We start from the raw sequence: 19,911 nt of genomic DNA, 5'->3' as shown, positions 1-19,911 counted from the left end.
TGTATATAGGGGTAAGGCTGTATATACAGGCTGTATAGGGGGTGTATATAGGGGTAAGGCTGTATATACAGGCTGTATAGGGGGTGTATATAGGGGTAAGGCTGTATATACAGGCTGTATAGGAGGTGTATATAGGGGTAAGGCTGTATATACAGGCTGTATAGGGGGTGTATATAGGGGTAAGGCTGTATATACAGGCTGTATAGGGGGTGTATATAGGGGTAAGGCTGTATATACAGGCTGTATAGGGGGTGTATATAGGGGAGGGGGATGCCCTCTCACCACGTGAATTTTGGCCCCGCCCACGCACCCAGCAGAGAAGATCCGCCGTGTTCTCCCAGCATGCTCAGCGCCATGTATCGCAGTGAGGAGAGAGGGCGGGGCCCCAGCTCCCGGCATGCTCTGCTCTGCCTTCCGTCTCCGACTTGTTGCTTAGGAACGAGATGCAACGAAGAAAGTCCACAAGAGACAGCAGCATCAACGGGAAAAGTAAGAAAGTGCGAACCCTCCACATCACTGTCACCCCCATAACTAGAACCCCCATCACTGTCACCCCCATAACTATCACCCCCATCACTGTCACCCCCCATAACTAGAACCCCCATCACTGTCACCCCCATCACTGTCACCCCCATAACTACCACCCCCATAACTACCACCCCCATCACTGTCACCCCCATAACTACCACCCCCATAACTACCACCCCCATCACTGTCACCCCCATAACTACCACCCCCATCACTGTCACCCCCATAACTAGAACCCCCATCACTGTCACCCCCATAACTAGAACCCCCATCACTGTCACCCCCATAACTATCACCCCCATCACTGTCACCCCCATAACTAGAACCCCCATCACTGTCACCCCCATAACTATCACCCCCATCACTGTCACCCCCATAACTAGAACCCCCATCACTGTCACCCCCATAACTATCACCCCCATCACTGTCACCCCCATAACTAGAACCCCCATCACTGTCACCCCCATAACTATCACCCCATCACTGTCACCCCCATAACTAGAACCCCCATCACTGTCACCCCCATAACTATCACCCCCATCACTGTCACCCCCATAACTAGAACCCCCATCACTGTCACCCCCATAACTATCACCCCCATCACTGTCACCCCCATAACTAGAACCCCCATCACTGTCACCCCCATAACTAGAACCCCCATCACTGTCACCCCCATCACTGTCACCCCCATCACTGTCACCCCCATCACTGTCACCCCCATCACTGTCACCCCCATAACTATCACCCCCATCACTGTCACCCCCATAACTATCACCCCCATCACTGTCACCCCCATAACTATCACCCCCATCACTGTCACCCCCATAACTAGAACCCCCATCACTGTCACCCCCATAACTAGAACCCCCATCACTGTCACACCCATAACTATCACCCCCATCACTATCACCCCCATCACTATCACCCCCATCACTGTCACCCCATAACTGTCACCCCCATAACTGTCACCCCCATAACTGTCACCCCCATCACTGTCACCCCCATCACTGTCACCCCCATCACTGTCACCCCCATAATATCACCCCCATCACTGTCACCCCCATCACTGTCACCCCCATCACTGTCACCCCCATAACTATCACCCCCATCACTGTCACTCCCATAACTAGAACCCCCATCACTGTCACCTCCATCACTATCACCCCCATCACTGTCACCCCCATAACTATCACCCCCATCACTGTCACCCCCATCACTGTCACCCCCATAACTATCACCCCCATCACTGTCACCCCCATAACTAGAACCCCCATCACTGTCACACCCATAACTATCACCCCCATCACTTTCACCCCATCACTATCACCCCATCACTATCACCCCCATCACTATCACCCCCATCACTGTCACCCCCATCACTGTCACCCCCATAACTATCACCCCCATCACTGTCACCCCCATCACTGTCACCCCCATCACTGTCACCCCCATCACTCTCACCCCCATCACTGTCACCCCCATCACTATCACCCCATCACTGTCACCCCCATCACTCTCACCCCCATCACTCTCACCCCCATCACTCTCACCCCCATCACTGTCACCTCCATAACTATCACCCCCATAACTATCACCCCCATCACTGTCACCCCCATCACTATCACCCCCATCACTATCACCCCCATCACTGTCACCCCCATCACTGTCACCCCCATCACTGTCACCCCCATCACTCTCACCCCCATCACTGTCACCTCCATCACTATCACCCCCATAACTATCACCCCCATCACTGTCACCCCCATCACTGTCACCCCCATAACTATCACCCCCATCACTGTCACCCCCATAACTATCACCCCCATCACTGTCACCCCCATAACTATCACCCCCATCACTGTCACCCCCATAACTATCACCCCCATAACTATCACCCCCATCACTGTCACCCCCATAACTATCACCCCCATCACTGTCACCCCCATCACTATCACCCCCATCACTGTCACCCCCATAACTAGAACCCCCATCACTGTCACCCCCATAATATCACCCCCATCACTGTCACCCCCATCACTATCACCCCCATAACTATCACCCCCATCACTGTCACCCCCATCACTGTCACCCCCATCACTGTCACCCCCATCACTATCACCCCCATCACTATCACCCCCATCACTGTCACCCCCATCTCTATCACCCCCATCACTATCACCCCCATCACTATTACCCCATCACTATCACCCCCATCACTATCACCCCCATCACTATCACCCCCATCACTGTCACCCCATCACTGTCACCCCCATCACTATCACCCCCATCACTACCACCCCCATCACTATCACCCCCATCACTACCACCCCCATCACTACCACCCCCATCACTATCACCCCCATCACTGTCACCCCCATCACTATCATCCCCCATCTCTATCACCCCCATCACTATCACCCCCATCACTATCACCCCATCACTATCACCCCATCACTATCATCCCCCATCACTATCACCCCCATCACTATCACCCCCATCACTACTACCCCCATCACTATCACCCCCATCACTACCATCACTATCACCCACATCACTATCACCCCCATCACTGTCACCCCCATCACTATCATCCCCCATCTCTATCACCCCCATCACTATCACCCCCATCACTATCACCCCATCACTATCACCCCATCACTATCATCCCCCATCACTATCACCCCCATCACTATCACCCCCATCACTACTACCCCCATCACTACTACCCCCTTCACTACCACCCCCATCACTATCAACCCTTATCACTATCATCCCCATCACTATCACCCCCATCACTATCACCCCCATCACTATCACCTCCATCACTGTCACCTCCATCACTGTCACCCCCATCACTGTCACCCCCATCACTGTCACCCCCATCACTATCACCTCCATCACTACCACCCCCATCACTACCACCCCCATCACTACCACCCCCATCTCTACCACCACCATCACTACCACCCCCATCACTATCACCCCATCACTATCACCCCATCATCATCAGTTTCTGACTCTCTCCCCCTCATACAGGAGTCATGGAGGCGGTGCAGGTGGTTGATGATCGCGGATATGAGGGGGCGGAGCTATTTAAAAGCGATTTGTGCTGGAATCAGGCACAACTTAACAAGGTGATGGATATCTCTGGGTAAGTGACTGTGATCTAATGGGGATATGGAGAGGATTGTGATCTGATTGAGTACATGTGAAGGACTGTGATCTGCTGGGGGGATACGTGGAGGACTGGGATCTGATGGGGGATACGGGGAGGACTGTGATCTGATGGGGGATATGGGGAGGACTGTGATTTGGTGGGGGGAAATGGGGAGAACTGTGATCTGGTGGGGGGATACGTGGAGTACTGTGATCTGATGGAGGATATGGGGAGGACTGTGATCTGATGGAGGATATGGGGAGGACTGATCTGATGGAGGATATGGGGAGGACTGTGATCTGATGGAGGACTGTGATCTGATGGAGGACATGGGGAGGACTGTGATCTGATGGACGTTATGGGGAGGACTGTGATCTGATGGAGGATATGGGGAGGACTGTGATCTGATGGAGGACTGTGATCTGATGGAGGATATGGGGAGGACTGTGATCTGATGGAGGATATGGGGAGGACTGTGATCTGATGGAGGACTGTGATCTGATGGAGGACATGGGGAGGACTGTGATCTGATGGACGTTATGGGGAGGACTGTGATCTGATGGAGGATATGGAGAGGACTGTGGTCTGATGGAGGACTGTGATCTGGTGGGGGGATATGGGGAGGACTGTGATCTGATGGGGGATACGTGGAGGTCTGTGATCTGATGGGGGATACGGGGAGGACTGTGATCTGATGGAGGATATAGGGAGGACTGTGATCTGATGGAGGACTGTGATCTCATGGGGGGATATGGAGAGGACTGTGATCTGATGGAGGATATGGGGAGGACTGTGATCTGATGGAGGACTGTGATCTCATGGGGGGATATGGAGAGGACTGTGATCTCATGGGGGGATATGGAGAGGACTGTGATCTGATGGCAATATGGAGAGGACTGTGATCTGATGTGGGGATATGGAGAGGACTGTGATCTGATGGGGATATGGAGAGGACTGTGATCTGGTGGGGGGGGGATATGGGGAGGACTGTGACCTGGTAGGGGGGGATATAAGGAGGACTGTGATCTGGTGGGGGGGGGTACGGGGAGGACTGTGATCTGATGGGGGATATGGGGAGGACCGTGATCTGGTGGGGGGGGATATGGGGACGACTGTGATCTGGTGGGGGGGGGATATGGGGAGGACTGTGATCTGGTGGGGGGATACGTGGAGGACTGTGATCTGATGGGGGATACGGGGAGGACTGTGATCTGATGGGGGATACGGGGAGGACTGTGATCTCATGGAGGATATGGGGAGGACTGGGATCTTATGGAGGACATGGGGAGGACTGGGATCTGATGGAGGATATGAGGAGGACTGTGATCTGATGGAGGACATGGGGAGGACTGTGATCTTATGGGAATATGGGGAGGACTGTGATCTGGTGGGGGGGGGATATGGGGAGGACTGTGATCTGGTGGGGGGGGATATGGGGAGGACTGTGATCTGGTGGGGGGGTACGGGGAGGATTGTGATCTGGTGGGGGATATGGGGAGGACCGTGATCTGGTGGGGGGGATATGGGGAGGACTGTGATCTGCTGGGGGGATACGTGGAGGACTGTGATCTAATGGGGGGATACGGGGAGGACTGGAATCTGATGGAGGACATGGGGAGGACTGGAATCTGATGGAGGACATGGGGAGGACTATGATCTGATGGAGGACATGGGGAGGTCTGTGATCTGATGGAGGACATGGGGAGGACTGTGATCTGATGGAGGACATGGGGAGGACTGTGATCTGATGGAGGACATGGGGAGGACTGTGATCTGATGGACGACATGGGGAGGACTGTGATCTGATGGACGACATGGGGAGGACTGTGATCTGATGGACGTTATGGGGAGGACTGTGATCTTATGGGAATATGGGGAGGACTGTGATCTGGTGGGGGGGGAACGGGGAGGACTGTGATCTGGTGGGGGATATGGGGAGGACCGTGATCTGGTGGGGGGGGATATGGGGAGGACTGTGATCTGGTGGGGGGGGGATATGGGGAGGACTGTGATCTGGTGGGGTGGGATATGGGGAGGACTGTGATCTGGTGGGGTGATATGGGGAGGATTGTGATATGGTGGGGGATATAGGGATGACTGTGATATGGTGGGGGATATGGGGAGGACTGATCTGGTGCGGGGGATATGGGGAGGACTGTGATCTGGTGGGGGATATGGGGAGGACTGTGATCTGGTGGGGGGGATATGGGGAGGACTGTGATCTGGTGGGGGATATGGGGAGGACTGTGATCTGGTGGGGGGGATATGGGGAGGACTGTGATCTGGTGGGGTGATATGGGGAGGACTGTGATCTGGTGGGGGGATATGGGGAGTACTGTGATCTGGTGGGGTGATATGGGGAGTACTGTGATCTGGTGGGGTGATATGGGGAGGACTGTGATCTGGTGGGGTGATATGGGGAGGACTGTGATCTGGTGGGGGGATATGGGGAGTACTGTGATCTGGTGGGGTGATATGGGGAGTACTGTGATCTGGTGGGGTGATATGGGGAGGACTGTGATCTGGTGGGGTGATATGGGGAGGACTGTGATCTGGTGGGGGTGATATGGGGAGGACTGTGATCTGGTGGGGGGATATGGGGAGGACTGTAATCTTGTGGGGGGATATGGGGAGGACTGTGATATGGTGGGGGATATGGGGAGGACTGTGATCTGGTGGGGGATATGGGGAGGGCTGTGATCTGGTGGGGGATATGGGGAGGACTGTGATCTGGTGGGGGGATATGGGGAGGACTGTGATCTGGTGGGAGGATATGGGGCGGACTGTGATCTGGTGGGGGGATACGGGAGGACTGTGAGCTGCTGGGGGATACGGGGAGGACTGTGATCTGATGGGGGATACGGGGAGGACTGTGATCTGATGGAGGATATGAGGAGGACTGTGATCTTCTGGGAATATGGGGAGGACTGTGATCTGGTGGGGGGGGATATGGGGAGGACTGTGATCTGGTGGGGGGGGGTTCGGGGAGGACTGTGATTTGGTGGGGGATATGGGGAGGACCGTGATCTGGTGGGGGGGGATATGAGGAGGACTGGGATCTGGTGGGGGGGATATGGGGAGGACTGTGATCTGGTGGGGGGATATGGGGAGTACTGTGATCTGGTGGGGTGATATGGGGAGGACTGTGATCTGGTGGGGTGATATGGGGAGGACTGTGATCTGGTGGGGGTGATATGGGGAGGACTGTGATCTGGTGGGGGGATATGGGGAGGACTGTGATCTTGTGGGGGGATATGGGGAGGACTGTGATATGGTGGGGGATATGGGGAGGACTGTGATATGGTGGGGGATATGGGGAGGACTGTGATCTGGTGGGGGGATATGGGGAGGACTGTGATCTGGTGGGGGATATGGGGAGGACTGTGATCTGGTGGGGGGATATGGGGAGGACTGTGATCTGGTGGGAGGATATGGGGAGGACTGTGATCTGGTGGGGGGATATGGGGAGGACTGTGATCTGGTGGGGGGATATGGGGAGGACTGTGATATGGTGGGGGATAGGGGGAGGACTGTATCTGGTGGGGGGGATACGGGGCGGACTGTGATCTGGTGGGGGGATACGGGGAGGACTGTGATCTGCTGGGGGATACGGGGAGGACTGTGATCTGATGGGGGATACGGGGAGGACTGTGATCTGATGGAGGATATGGGGAGGACTGGGATCTGATGGAGGACATGGGGAGGACTGTGATATGATTGAGGATATGAGGAGGACTGTGATCTTCTGGGAATATGGGGAGGACTGTGATCTGGTGGGGGGGGATATGGGGAGGACTGTGATCTGGTGGGGGGGGGTTCGGGGAGGACTGTGATTTGGTGGGGGATATGGGGAGGACTGTGATCTGGTGGGGTGATATGGGGAGGACTGTGATCTGGTGGGGGTGATATGGGGAGGACTGTGATCTGGTGGGGGGATACGGGGAGGACTGTGATCTGCTGGGGGATACGGGGAGGACTGTGATCTGCTGGGGGATACGGGGAGGACTGTGATCTGATGGGGGATACGGGGAGGACTGTGATATGATTGAGGATATGAGGAGGACTGTGATCTTCTGGGAATATGGGGAGGACTGTGATCTGGTGGGGGGGGGATATGGGGAGGACTGTGATCTGGTGGGGGGGGTTCGGGGAGGACTGTGATTTGGTGGGGGATATGGGGAGGACTGTGATATGGTGGGGGATATGGGGAGGACTGTGATTTGGTGGGGGGATATGGGGAGGACTGTGATCTGGTGGGGGGGTTCGGGGAGGACTGTGATTTGGTGGGGGATATGGGGAGGACCGTGATCTGGTGGGGGGGATATGAGGAGGACTGGGATCTGGTGGGGGGGGGATATGGGGAGGACTGGGATCTGGTGTGGGATATGGGGAGGACTGTGATCTGGTGTGGGATATGGGGAGGACTGTGATCTGGTGGGGGGATATGGGGAGGACTGTGATCTGGTGGGGGGATATGGGGAGGACTGTGATCTGGTGGGGGAATACGGGGAGGACTGTGATATGGTGGGGCGATACGGGGCGGACTGTGATCTGGTGGGGGGGATACGGGGCGGACTGTGATCTGGTGGGGGGATATGGGGAGGACTGTGATCTGGTGGGGGGATATGGGGAGGACTGTGATCTGGTGGGGGAATACGGGGAGGACTGTGATATGGTGGGGGGATACGGGGCGGACTGTGATCTGGTGGGGGGATACGGGGAGGACTGTGATCTGGTGGGGGGATACGGGGAGGACTGTGATCTGGTGGGGGGATACGGGGAGGACTGTGTTCTGCTGGGGGATACGGGGAGGACTGTGATCTGATGGAGGACATGGGGAGGACTGTGATCTGATGGAGGACATCGGGAGGACTGTGATCTGATGGACGTTATGGGGAGGACTGTGATCTTATGGGAATATGGGGAGGACTGTGATCTGGTGGGAGGATATGGGGAGGACTGTGATCTGGTGGGGGGGTACGGGGAGGACTGTTATTTGGTGGGGGATATGGGGAGGACCGTGATCTGGTGGGGGGGGATATGAGGAGGACTGTGATCTTGTGGGGGATATGGGGAGGACTGTGATCTGGTGGGGGGGATATGGGGAGGACTGTGATCTGGTGGGGATATGGGAGGACTGTGATCTGGTGGGGGGGATATGGGGAGGACTGATCTGGTGGGGATATGGGGAGGATTGTGATCTGGTGGGGGGATATGGGGAGGACTGTGATCTGGTGGGGGGATATGGGAGGACTGTGATCTTGTGGGGGGATATGGGGAGGACTGTGATATGGTGGGGGATATGGGGAGGACTGTGATCTGGTGGGGGGATATGGGGAGGACTGTGATCTGGTGGGGGATATGGGGAGGACTGTGATCTGGTGGGAGGATATGGGGAGGACTGTGATCTGGTGGGGGGATATGGGGAGGACTGTGATCTGGTGGGGGGATATGGGGAGGACTGTGATATGGTGGGGGATATGGGGAGGACTGTATCTGGTGGGGGGGATACGGGGCGGACTGTGATCTGGTGGGGGGATACGGGGAGGACTGTGATCTGCTGGGGGATACGGGGAGGACTGTGATCTGATGGGGGATACGGGGAGGACTGTGATCTGATGGAGGATATGGGGAGGACTGGGATCTGATGGAGGACATGGGGAGGACTGTGATATGATTGAGGATATGAGGAGGACTGTGATCTTCTGGGAATATGGGGAGGACTGTGATCTGGTGGGGGGGGGGATATGGGGAGGACTGTGATCTGGTGGGGGGGGTTCGGGGAGGACTGTGATTTGGTGGGGGATATGGGAGGACTGTGATATGGTGGGGGATATGGGGAGGACTGTGATCTGGTGGGGGGGGTTCGGGGAGGACTGTGATTTGGTGGGGGATATGGGGAGGACCGTGATCTGGTGGGGGGATATTAGGAGCACTGGGATCTGGTGGGGGGGATATGGGGAGGACTGGGATCTGGTGTGGGATATGGGGAGGACTGTGATCTGGTGGGGGGATACGGGGAGAACTGTGATCTGGTGGGGGATACGGGGAGGACTGTGATCTGATGGAGGACATGGGGAGGACTGTGATCTGATGGGGGGATATGAGGAGGACTGTGATCTGGTGGGGGATATGGGGAGGACTGTGATCTGGTGGGGATATGGGGAGGACTGTGATCTGGTGGGGGGGATATGGGGAGGACTGTGATCTGGTGGGGGGATATGAGGAGGACTGATCTTGGGGGGGATATGGGGAGGACTGTGATCTGGTGGGGAGATATGGGGAGGACTGTGATCTGGTGGGGGGATATGGGGAGGACTGTGATCTGGTGGGGGGATATGGGGAGGACTGTGATCTGGTGGGGGGATATGGGGAGGACTGTGATCTGGTGGGGGGATATGGGGAGGACTGTGATCTGGTGGGGGGATATGGGGAGGACTGTGATCTGGTGGGGGGATATGGGGAGGACTGTGATCTGGTGGGGGATATGGGGAGGACTGTGATCTGGTGGGGATATGGGGAGGACTGTGATCTGATGGGGAGGATATGAGGAGGACTGTGATCTGGTGGGGATATGGGGAGGACTGTGATCTGATGGGGGGATATGAGGAGGACTGTGATCTGGTGGGGGATATGGGGAGGACTGTGATCTGGTGGGGGATATGGGGAGGACTGTGATCTGGTGGGGGATATGGGGAGGACTGTGATCTGGTAGGGGATATGGGGAGGACTGTGATCTGGTGGGGGGGGGATATGGGGAGGACTGTGATCTGGTGGGGGGGGATATGGGGAGGACTGTGATCTGGTAGGGGATATGGGGAGGACTGTGATCTGATGGGGGGGATACGAGGAGGACTGTGATCTGGTAGGGGATATGGGGAGGACTGTGGTCTGGTGGGGGGATACGGGGAGGACTGTGATCTGGTGGGGGGGATATGGGGAGGACTGTGATCTGGTAGGGGATATGGGGAGGACTGTGATCTGATGGGGGGGGATATGGGGAGGACTGTGATCTGGTAGGGGATATGGGGAGGACTGTGATCTGATGGGGGGGATACGGGGAGGACTGTGATCTGGTGGGGGGGATATGGGGAGGACTGTGATCTGGTGGGGGGATATGGGGAGGACTGTGATCTGGTAGGGGATATGGGGAGGACTGTGGTCTGGTTGGGGGATATGAGGAGGACTGTGATCTGGTAGGGGATATGGGGAGGACTGTGATCTGGTGGGGGGGATACGGGGAGGACTGTGATCTGGTGGGGGGGATACGGGGAGGACTGTGATCTGGTGGGGGGGATGTGGGGAGGACTGTGATCTGGTGGGGGGGGATATGGGGAGGACTGTGATCTGGTGGGGGGGGATATGGGGAGGACTGTGGTCTGGTTGGGGGATATGAGGAGGACTGTGATCTGGTAGGGGATATGGGGAGGACTGTGATCTGGTGGGGGGGATACGGGGAGGACTGTGATCTGGTGGGGGGGATATGGGGAGGACTGTGATCTGGTGGGGGGGATATGGGGAGGACTGTGATCTGGTAGGGGATATGGGGAGGACTGTGATCTGATGGGGGGGATACGAGGAGGACTGTGATCTGGTAGGGGATATGGGGAGGACTGTGGTCTGGTGGGGGGATACGGGGAGGACTGTGATCTGGTGGGGGGGATATGGGGAGGACTGTGATCTGGTAGGGGATATGGGGAGGACTGTGATCTGATGGGGGGGGATATGGGGAGGACTGTGATCTGGTAGGGGATATGGGGAGGACTGTGATCTGATGGGGGGGATACGGGGAGGACTGTGATCTGGTGGGGGGGATATGGGGAGGACTGTGATCTGGTGGGGGGATATGGGGAGGACTGTGATCTGGTAGGGGATATGGGGAGGACTGTGGTCTGGTTGGGGGATATGAGGAGGACTGTGATCTGGTAGGGGATATGGGGAGGACTGTGATCTGGTGGGGGGGATACGGGGAGGACTGTGATCTGGTGGGGGGGATACGGGGAGGACTGTGATCTGGTGGGGGGGATGTGGGGAGGACTGTGATCTGGTGGGGGGGGATATGGGGAGGACTGTGATCTGGTGGGGGGGATATGGGGAGGACTGTGGTCTGGTTGGGGGATATGAGGAGGACTGTGATCTGGTAGGGGATATGGGGAGGACTGTGATCTGGTGGGGGATATGGGGAGGACTGTGATCTGGTGGGGGGGATATGGGGAGGACTGATCTGGTGGGGATATGGGGAGGATTGTGATCTGGTGGGGGGATATGGGGAGGACTGTGATCTTGTGGGGGGATATGGGGAGGACTGTGATATGGTGGGGGATATGGGGAGGACTGTGATCTGGTGGGGGGATATGGGGAGGACTGTGATCTGGTGGGGGATATGGGGAGGACTGTGATCTGGTGGGGGGATATGGGGAGGACTGTATCTGGTGGGGGGGATACGGGGCGGACTGTGATCTGGTGGGGGGATACGGGGAGGACTGTGATCTGCTGGGGGATACGGGGAGGACTGTGATCTGATGGGGGATACGGGGAGGACTGTGATCTGATGGAGGATATGGGGAGGACTGGGATCTGATGGAGGACATGGGGAGGACTGTGATATGATTGAGGATATGAGGAGGACTGTGATCTTCTGGGAATATGGGGAGGACTGTGATCTGGTGGGGGGGGGGATATGGGGAGGACTGTGATCTGGTGGGGGGGGTTCGGGGAGGACTGTGATTTGGTGGGGGATATGGGGAGGACTGTGATATGGTGGGGGATATGGGGAGGACTGTGATCTGGTGGGGGGGGTTCGGGGAGGACTGTGATTTGGTGGGGGATATGGGGAGGACCGTGATCTGGTGGGGGGATATTAGGAGGACTGGGATCTGGTGGGGGGGATATGGGGAGGACTGGGATCTGGTGTGGGATATGGGGAGGACTGTGATCTGGTGGGGGGATACGGGGAGAACTGTGATCTGGTGGGGGATACGGGGAGGACTGTGATCTGATGGAGGACATGGGGAGGACTGTGATCTGATGGGGGGATATGAGGAGGACTGTGATCTGGTGGGGGATATGGGGAGGACTGTGATCTGGTGGGGATATGGGGAGGACTGTGATCTGGTGGGGGGGATATGGGGAGGACTGTGATCTGGTGGGGGGATATGAGGAGGACTGATCTTGGGGGGGATATGGGGAGGACTGTGATCTGGTGGGGAGATATGGGGAGGACTGTGATCTGGTGGGGGGATATGGGGAGGACTGTGATCTGGTGGGGGGATATGGGGAGGACTGTGATCTGGTGGGGGGATATGGGGAGGACTGTGATCTGGTGGGGGGATATGGGGAGGACTGTGATCTGGTGGGGGGATATGGGGAGGACTGTGATCTGGTGGGGGGATATGGGGAGGACTGTGATCTGGTGGGGGATATGGGGAGGACTGTGATCTGGTGGGGATATGGGGAGGACTGTGATCTGATGGGGAGGATATGAGGAGGACTGTGATCTGGTGGGGATATGGGGAGGACTGTGATCTGATGGGGGGATATGAGGAGGACTGTGATCTGGTGGGGGATATGGGGAGGACTGTGATCTGGTGGGGGATATGGGGAGGACTGTGATCTGGTGGGGGATATGGGGAGGACTGTGATCTGGTAGGGGATATGGGGAGGACTGTGATCTGGTGGGGGGGGATATGGGGAGGACTGTGATCTGGTGGGGGGGGATATGGGGAGGACTGTGATCTGGTAGGGGATATGGGGAGGACTGTGATCTGATGGGGGGGATACGAGGAGGACTGTGATCTGGTAGGGGATATGGGGAGGACTGTGGTCTGGTGGGGGGATACGGGGAGGACTGTGATCTGGTGGGGGGGATATGGGGAGGACTGTGATCTGGTAGGGGATATGGGGAGGACTGTGATCTGATGGGGGGGGATATGGGGAGGACTGTGATCTGGTAGGGGATATGGGGAGGACTGTGATCTGATGGGGGGGATACGGGGAGGACTGTGATCTGGTGGGGGGGATATGGGGAGGACTGTGATCTGGTGGGGGGATATGGGGAGGACTGTGATCTGGTAGGGGATATGGGGAGGACTGTGGTCTGGTTGGGGGATATGAGGAGGACTGTGATCTGGTAGGGGATATGGGGAGGACTGTGATCTGGTGGGGGGGATACGGGGAGGACTGTGATCTGGTGGGGGGGATACGGGGAGGACTGTGATCTGGTGGGGGGGATGTGGGGAGGACTGTGATCTGGTGGGGGGGGATATGGGGAGGACTGTGATCTGGTGGGGGGGGATATGGGGAGGACTGTGGTCTGGTTGGGGGATATGAGGAGGACTGTGATCTGGTAGGGGATATGGGGAGGACTGTGATCTGGTGGGGGGGATACGGGGAGGACTGTGATCTGGTGGGGGGGATATGGGGAGGACTGTGATCTGGTGGGGGGGATATGGGGAGGACTGTGATCTGGTAGGGGATATGGGGAGGACTGTGATCTGATGGGGGGGATACGAGGAGGACTGTGATCTGGTAGGGGATATGGGGAGGACTGTGGTCTGGTGGGGGGATACGGGGAGGACTGTGATCTGGTGGGGGGGATATGGGGAGGACTGTGATCTGGTAGGGGATATGGGGAGGACTGTGATCTGATGGGGGGGGATATGGGGAGGACTGTGATCTGGTAGGGGATATGGGGAGGACTGTGATCTGATGGGGGGGATACGGGGAGGACTGTGATCTGGTGGGGGGGATATGGGGAGGACTGTGATCTGGTGGGGGGATATGGGGAGGACTGTGATCTGGTAGGGGATATGGGGAGGACTGTGGTCTGGTTGGGGGATATGAGGAGGACTGTGATCTGGTAGGGGATATGGGGAGGACTGTGATCTGGTGGGGGGGATACGGGGAGGACTGTGATCTGGTGGGGGGGATACGGGGAGGACTGTGATCTGGTGGGGGGGATGTGGGGAGGACTGTGATCTGGTGGGGGGGGATATGGGGAGGACTGTGATCTGGTGGGGGGGATATGGGGAGGACTGTGGTCTGGTTGGGGGATATGAGGAGGACTGTGATCTGGTAGGGGATATGGGGAGGACTGTGATCTGGTGGGGGGGATACGGGGAGGACTGTGATCTGGTGGGGGGGATATGGGGAGGACTGTGATCTGGTGGGGGGGATATGGGGAGGACTGTGATCTGGTAGGGGATATGGGGAGGACTGTGATCTGATGGGGGGGATACGAGGAGGACTGTGATCTGGTAGGGGATATGGGGAGGACTGTGGTCTGGTGGGGGGATACGGGGAGGACTGTGATCTGGTGGGGGGGATATGGGGAGGACTGTGATCTGGTAGGGGATATGGGGAGGACTGTGATCTGATGGGGGGGGGATATGGGGAGGACTGTGATCTGGTAGGGGATATGGGGAGGACTGTGATCTGATGGGGGGGATACGGGGAGGACTGTGATCTGGTGGGGGGGATATGGGGAGGACTGTGATCTGGTGGGGGGATATGGGGAGGACTGTGATCTGGTAGGGGATATGGGGAGGACTGTGGTCTGGTTGGGGGATATGAGGAGGACTGTGATCTGGTAGGGGATATGGGGAGGACTGTGATCTGGTGGGGGGGATACGGGGAGGACTGTGATCTGGTGGGGGGGATACGGGGAGGACTGTGATCTGGTGGGGGGGATGTGGGGAGGACTGTGATCTGGTGGGGGGGGATATGGGGAGGACTGTGATCTGGTGGGGGGGATATGGGGAGGACTGTGGTCTGGTTGGGGGATATGAGGAGGACTGTGATCTGGTAGGGGATATGGGGAGGACTGTGATCTGGTGGGGGATATGGGGAGGACTGTGATCTGGTGGGGGGGATATGGGGAGGACTGATCTGGTGGGGATATGGGGAGGATTGTGATCTGGTGGGGGGATATGGGGAGGACTGTGATCTGGTGGGGGGATATGGGGAGGACTGTGATCTTGTGGGGGGATATGGGGAGGACTGTGATATGGTGGGGGATATGGGGAGGACTGTGATCTGGTGGGGGGATATGGGGAGGACTGTGATCTGGTGGGGGATATGGGGAGGACTGTGATCTGGTGGGAGGATATGGGGAGGACTGTGATCTGGTGGGGGGATATGGGGAGGACTGTGATCTGGTGGGGGGATATGGGGAGGACTGTGATATGGTGGGGGATATGGGGAGGACTGTATCTGGTGGGGGGGATACGGGGCGGACTGTGATCTGGTGGGGGGATACGGGGAGGACTGTGATCTGCTGGGGGATACGGGGAGGACTGTGATCTGATGGGGGATACGGGGAGGACTGTGATCTGATGGAGGATATGGGGAGGACTGGGATCTGATGGAGGACATGGGGAGGACTGTGATATGATTGAGGATATGAGGAGGACTGTGATCTTCTGGGAATATGGGGAGGACTGTGATCTGGTGGGGGGGGGGGATATGGGGAGGACTGTGATCTGGTGGGGGGGGTTCGGGGAGGACTGTGATTTGGTGGGGGATATGGGGAGGACTGTGATATGGTGGGGGATATGGGGAGGACTGTGATCTGGTGGGGGGGGTTCGGGGAGGACTGTGATTTGGTGGGGGATATGGGGAGGACCGTGATCTGGTGGGGGGATATTAGGAGGACTGGGATCTGGTGGGGGGGATATGGGGAGGACTGGGATCTGGTGTGGGATATGGGGAGGACTGTGATCTGGTGGGGGGATACGGGGAGAACTGTGATCTGGTGGGGGATACGGGGAGGACTGTGATCTGATGGAGGACATGGGGAGGACTGTGATCTGATGGGGGGATATGAGGAGGACTGTGATCTGGTGGGGGATATGGGGAGGACTGTGATCTGGTGGGGATATGGGGAGGACTGTGATCTGGTGGGGGGGATATGGGGAGGACTGTGATCTGGTGGGGGGATATGAGGAGGACTGATCTTGGGGGGGATATGGGGAGGACTGTGATCTGGTGGGGAGATATGGGGAGGACTGTGATCTGGTGGGGGGATATGGGGAGGACTGTGATCTGGTGGGGGGATATGGGGAGGACTGTGATCTGGTGGGGGGATATGGGGAGGACTGTGATCTGGTGGGGGGATATGGGGAGGACTGTGATCTGGTGGGGGGATATGGGGAGGACTGTGATCTGGTGGGGGATATGGGGAGGACTGTGATCTGGTGGGGATATGGGGAGGACTGTGATCTGATGGGGAGGATATGAGGAGGACTGTGATCTGGTGGGGATATGGGGAGGACTGTGATCTGATGGGGGGATATGAGGAGGACTGTGATCTGGTGGGGGATATGGGGAGGACTGTGATCTGGTGGGGGATATGGGGAGGACTGTGATCTGGTGGGGGATATGGGGAGGACTGTGATCTGGTAGGGGATATGGGGAGGACTGTGATCTGGTGGGGGGGGGATATGGGGAGGACTGTGATCTGGTGGGGGGGGATATGGGGAGGACTGTGATCTGGTAGGGGATATGGGGAGGACTGTGATCTGATGGGGGGGATACGAGGAGGACTGTGATCTGGTAGGGGATATGGGGAGGACTGTGGTCTGGTGGGGGGATACGGGGAGGACTGTGATCTGGTGGGGGGGATATGGGGAGGACTGTGATCTGGTAGGGGATATGGGGAGGACTGTGATCTGATGGGGGGGGATATGGGGAGGACTGTGATCTGGTAGGGGATATGGGGAGGACTGTGATCTGATGGGGGGGATACGGGGAGGACTGTGATCTGGTGGGGGGGATATGGGGAGGACTGTGATCTGGTGGGGGGATATGGGGAGGACTGTGATCTGGTAGGGGATATGGGGAGGACTGTGGTCTGGTTGGGGGATATGAGGAGGACTGTGATCTGGTAGGGGATATGGGGAGGACTGTGATCTGGTGGGGGGGATACGGGGAGGACTGTGATCTGGTGGGGGGGATACGGGGAGGACTGTGATCTGGTGGGGGGGATGTGGGGAGGACTGTGATCTGGTGGGGGGGGATATGGGGAGGACTGTGATCTGGTGGGGGGGGATATGGGGAGGACTGTGGTCTGGTTGGGGGATATGAGGAGGACTGTGATCTGGTAGGGGATATGGGGAGGACTGTGATCTGGTGGGGGGGATACGGGGAGGACTGTGATCTGGTGGGGGGGATATGGGGAGGACTGTGATCTGGTGGGGGGGATATGGGGAGGACTGTGATCTGGTAGGGGATATGGGGAGGACTGTGATCTGATGGGGGGGATACGAGGAGGACTGTGATCTGGTAGGGGATATGGGGAGGACTGTGGTCTGGTGGGGGGATACGGGGAGGACTGTGATCTGGTGGGGGGGATATGGGGAGGACTGTGATCTGGTAGGGGATATGGGGAGGACTGTGATCTGATGGGGGGGGATATGGGGAGGACTGTGATCTGGTAGGGGATATGGGGAGGACTGTGATCTGATGGGGGGGATACGGGGAGGACTGTGATCTGGTGGGGGGGATATGGGGAGGACTGTGATCTGGTGGGGGGATATGGGGAGGACTGTGATCTGGTAGGGGATATGGGGAGGACTGTGGTCTGGTTGGGGGATATGAGGAGGACTGTGATCTGGTAGGGGATATGGGGAGGACTGTGATCTGGTGGGGGGGATACGGGGAGGACTGTGATCTGGTGGGGGGGATACGGGGAGGACTGTGATCTGGTGGGGGGGATGTGGGGAGGACTGTGATCTGGTGGGGGGGGATATGGGGAGGACTGTGATCTGGTGGGGGGGATATGGGGAGGACTGTGGTCTGGTTGGGGGATATGAGGAGGACTGTGATCTGGTAGGGGATATGGGGAGGACTGTGATCTGGTGGGGGGGATACGGGGAGGACTGTGATCTGGTGGGGGGGATATGGGGAGGACTGTGATCTGGTGGGGGGGATATGGGGAGGACTGTGATCTGGTAGGGGATATGGGGAGGACTGTGATCTGGTAGGGGATATGAGGAGGACTGTGATCTGGTGGGGGGGATACGGGGAGGACTGTGATCTGGTGGGGGGGATATGGGGAGGACTGTGATCTGGTGGGGGGGATATGGGGAGGACTGTGATCTGGTAGGGGATATGGGGAGGACTGTGATCTGGAGGGGGGATATGAGGAGGACTGTGATCTGGTGGGGGGCCGCCCTCATTATCTTGTGTGACATGTATTGCAGAGCATTAGAGGTCTCATGTTTCCCGCCGTCCTACACCCAGAACTCTCCTTCAGAGCAGATGCTGCTGGACCTAGCAGAGAACTTTTGCCGCCAGTACACGCAGCTGTATCCGGACCGGACGCCGCTCTTCACATCCCCACAGAACGAGTGTGGGGTGCAGGTGAGTGACCCCAGCCAGAATGGGGGAGAGGGAGGGCTCATGGAGGGTAACATGGGGCGACGCGCGGCTTTGTGACTTGCTATCTCTCTTCTCATGGTCACCACCATTTTTGCATCCACAGAAATTTGTGTGCTCCACGCTGCGCCCCACGCTTCTCCCGTACCCATCGCTCTACCAGTGGGAGGAGTGTGCACACTTTGTGTCCGAATGTCTCACTATGGAACCACTGAAGCCCGCCACCGAGCTGGTAACCATCCACGACTTATCTGTGACTTCTGTCCCTCACGTCTCCCCTCTCTGGCCCCCTCAACTCTCTTCCTATCTCTGGCCCCCCTTTGGCCCCTCGCCTCTGGCCCCCTCATCTCTGTCCCCTCACCTCTGTCCCTTCTCACTCCCCATGCCTCCCTGCCCCCCCCTCGCCTCTCTCCCCTCGCCTCTCTGCCCCCCTCGCCTCTTTCCTCACCTCTCTCCCCCCTCTGCCCCCCCCTGCCTCTCTCCCCTCGCCTCTCTGCCCCCCTCGCCTCTCTTTCCTCACCTCTCTCCCCCCTCTGCCCCCCTCTTGCCTCTCTGTCTCCCCTCTCTGTCCTCTCACTTCTTTTGCCTCTCTATCATCTCGCCTGTCCTCTCTCACCTCTTTGTCCTCTGTCCCCCCTTGCCTCTCTGTCCCCTCTCCTCTCTCGCCTCTGTCACCCCTCGCCCCTCTGTTCTCTCTTCTCTCTCGCCTCTTTGTCCCCCCTTGCCTCTCTGTCCTTTCACCTCTGTCCCCCCTCGTCTCTGTCTCCCCTTGCCTCTGTCCCCCTGCCACTCTCCTCTCTGTTTCCCCCCTCGCCTCTCTTTCCCCTTGGCTCTCTGTCCTCCCCTTGCCT

General features: G+C 57.7%; 1 protein-coding gene across 1 annotated transcript in view; it reads left to right on the top strand.

Moving 5' to 3' along the window:
* Nucleotides 1–414: 414 nt before the first annotated feature.
* The window catches only part of DRC7 (dynein regulatory complex subunit 7), a 143,066-nt gene continuing 123,569 nt past the window's right edge, over nucleotides 415–19,911 (top strand). Inside the window, exons 1-4 of the mRNA XM_075325468.1 lie at nucleotides 415–489; nucleotides 3,565–3,679; nucleotides 18,886–19,045; nucleotides 19,167–19,292. Of these exons, the coding sequence (XP_075181583.1) occupies nucleotides 444–489; nucleotides 3,565–3,679; nucleotides 18,886–19,045; nucleotides 19,167–19,292 (447 nt within the window). The 5' untranslated portion in view covers nucleotides 415–443. The remainder of the gene's footprint in view (nucleotides 490–3,564; nucleotides 3,680–18,885; nucleotides 19,046–19,166; nucleotides 19,293–19,911) is intronic.

Source organism: Anomaloglossus baeobatrachus, chromosome 10 (genome assembly GCF_048569485.1).
Source record: "Anomaloglossus baeobatrachus isolate aAnoBae1 chromosome 10, aAnoBae1.hap1, whole genome shotgun sequence".
In the NCBI taxonomy this organism is placed as follows: domain Eukaryota; kingdom Metazoa; phylum Chordata; class Amphibia; order Anura; family Aromobatidae; genus Anomaloglossus; species Anomaloglossus baeobatrachus.
The sequence above is the reverse complement of the archived record's forward strand: the minus strand, read 5'-3'. Positions and strand labels throughout refer to the sequence as shown.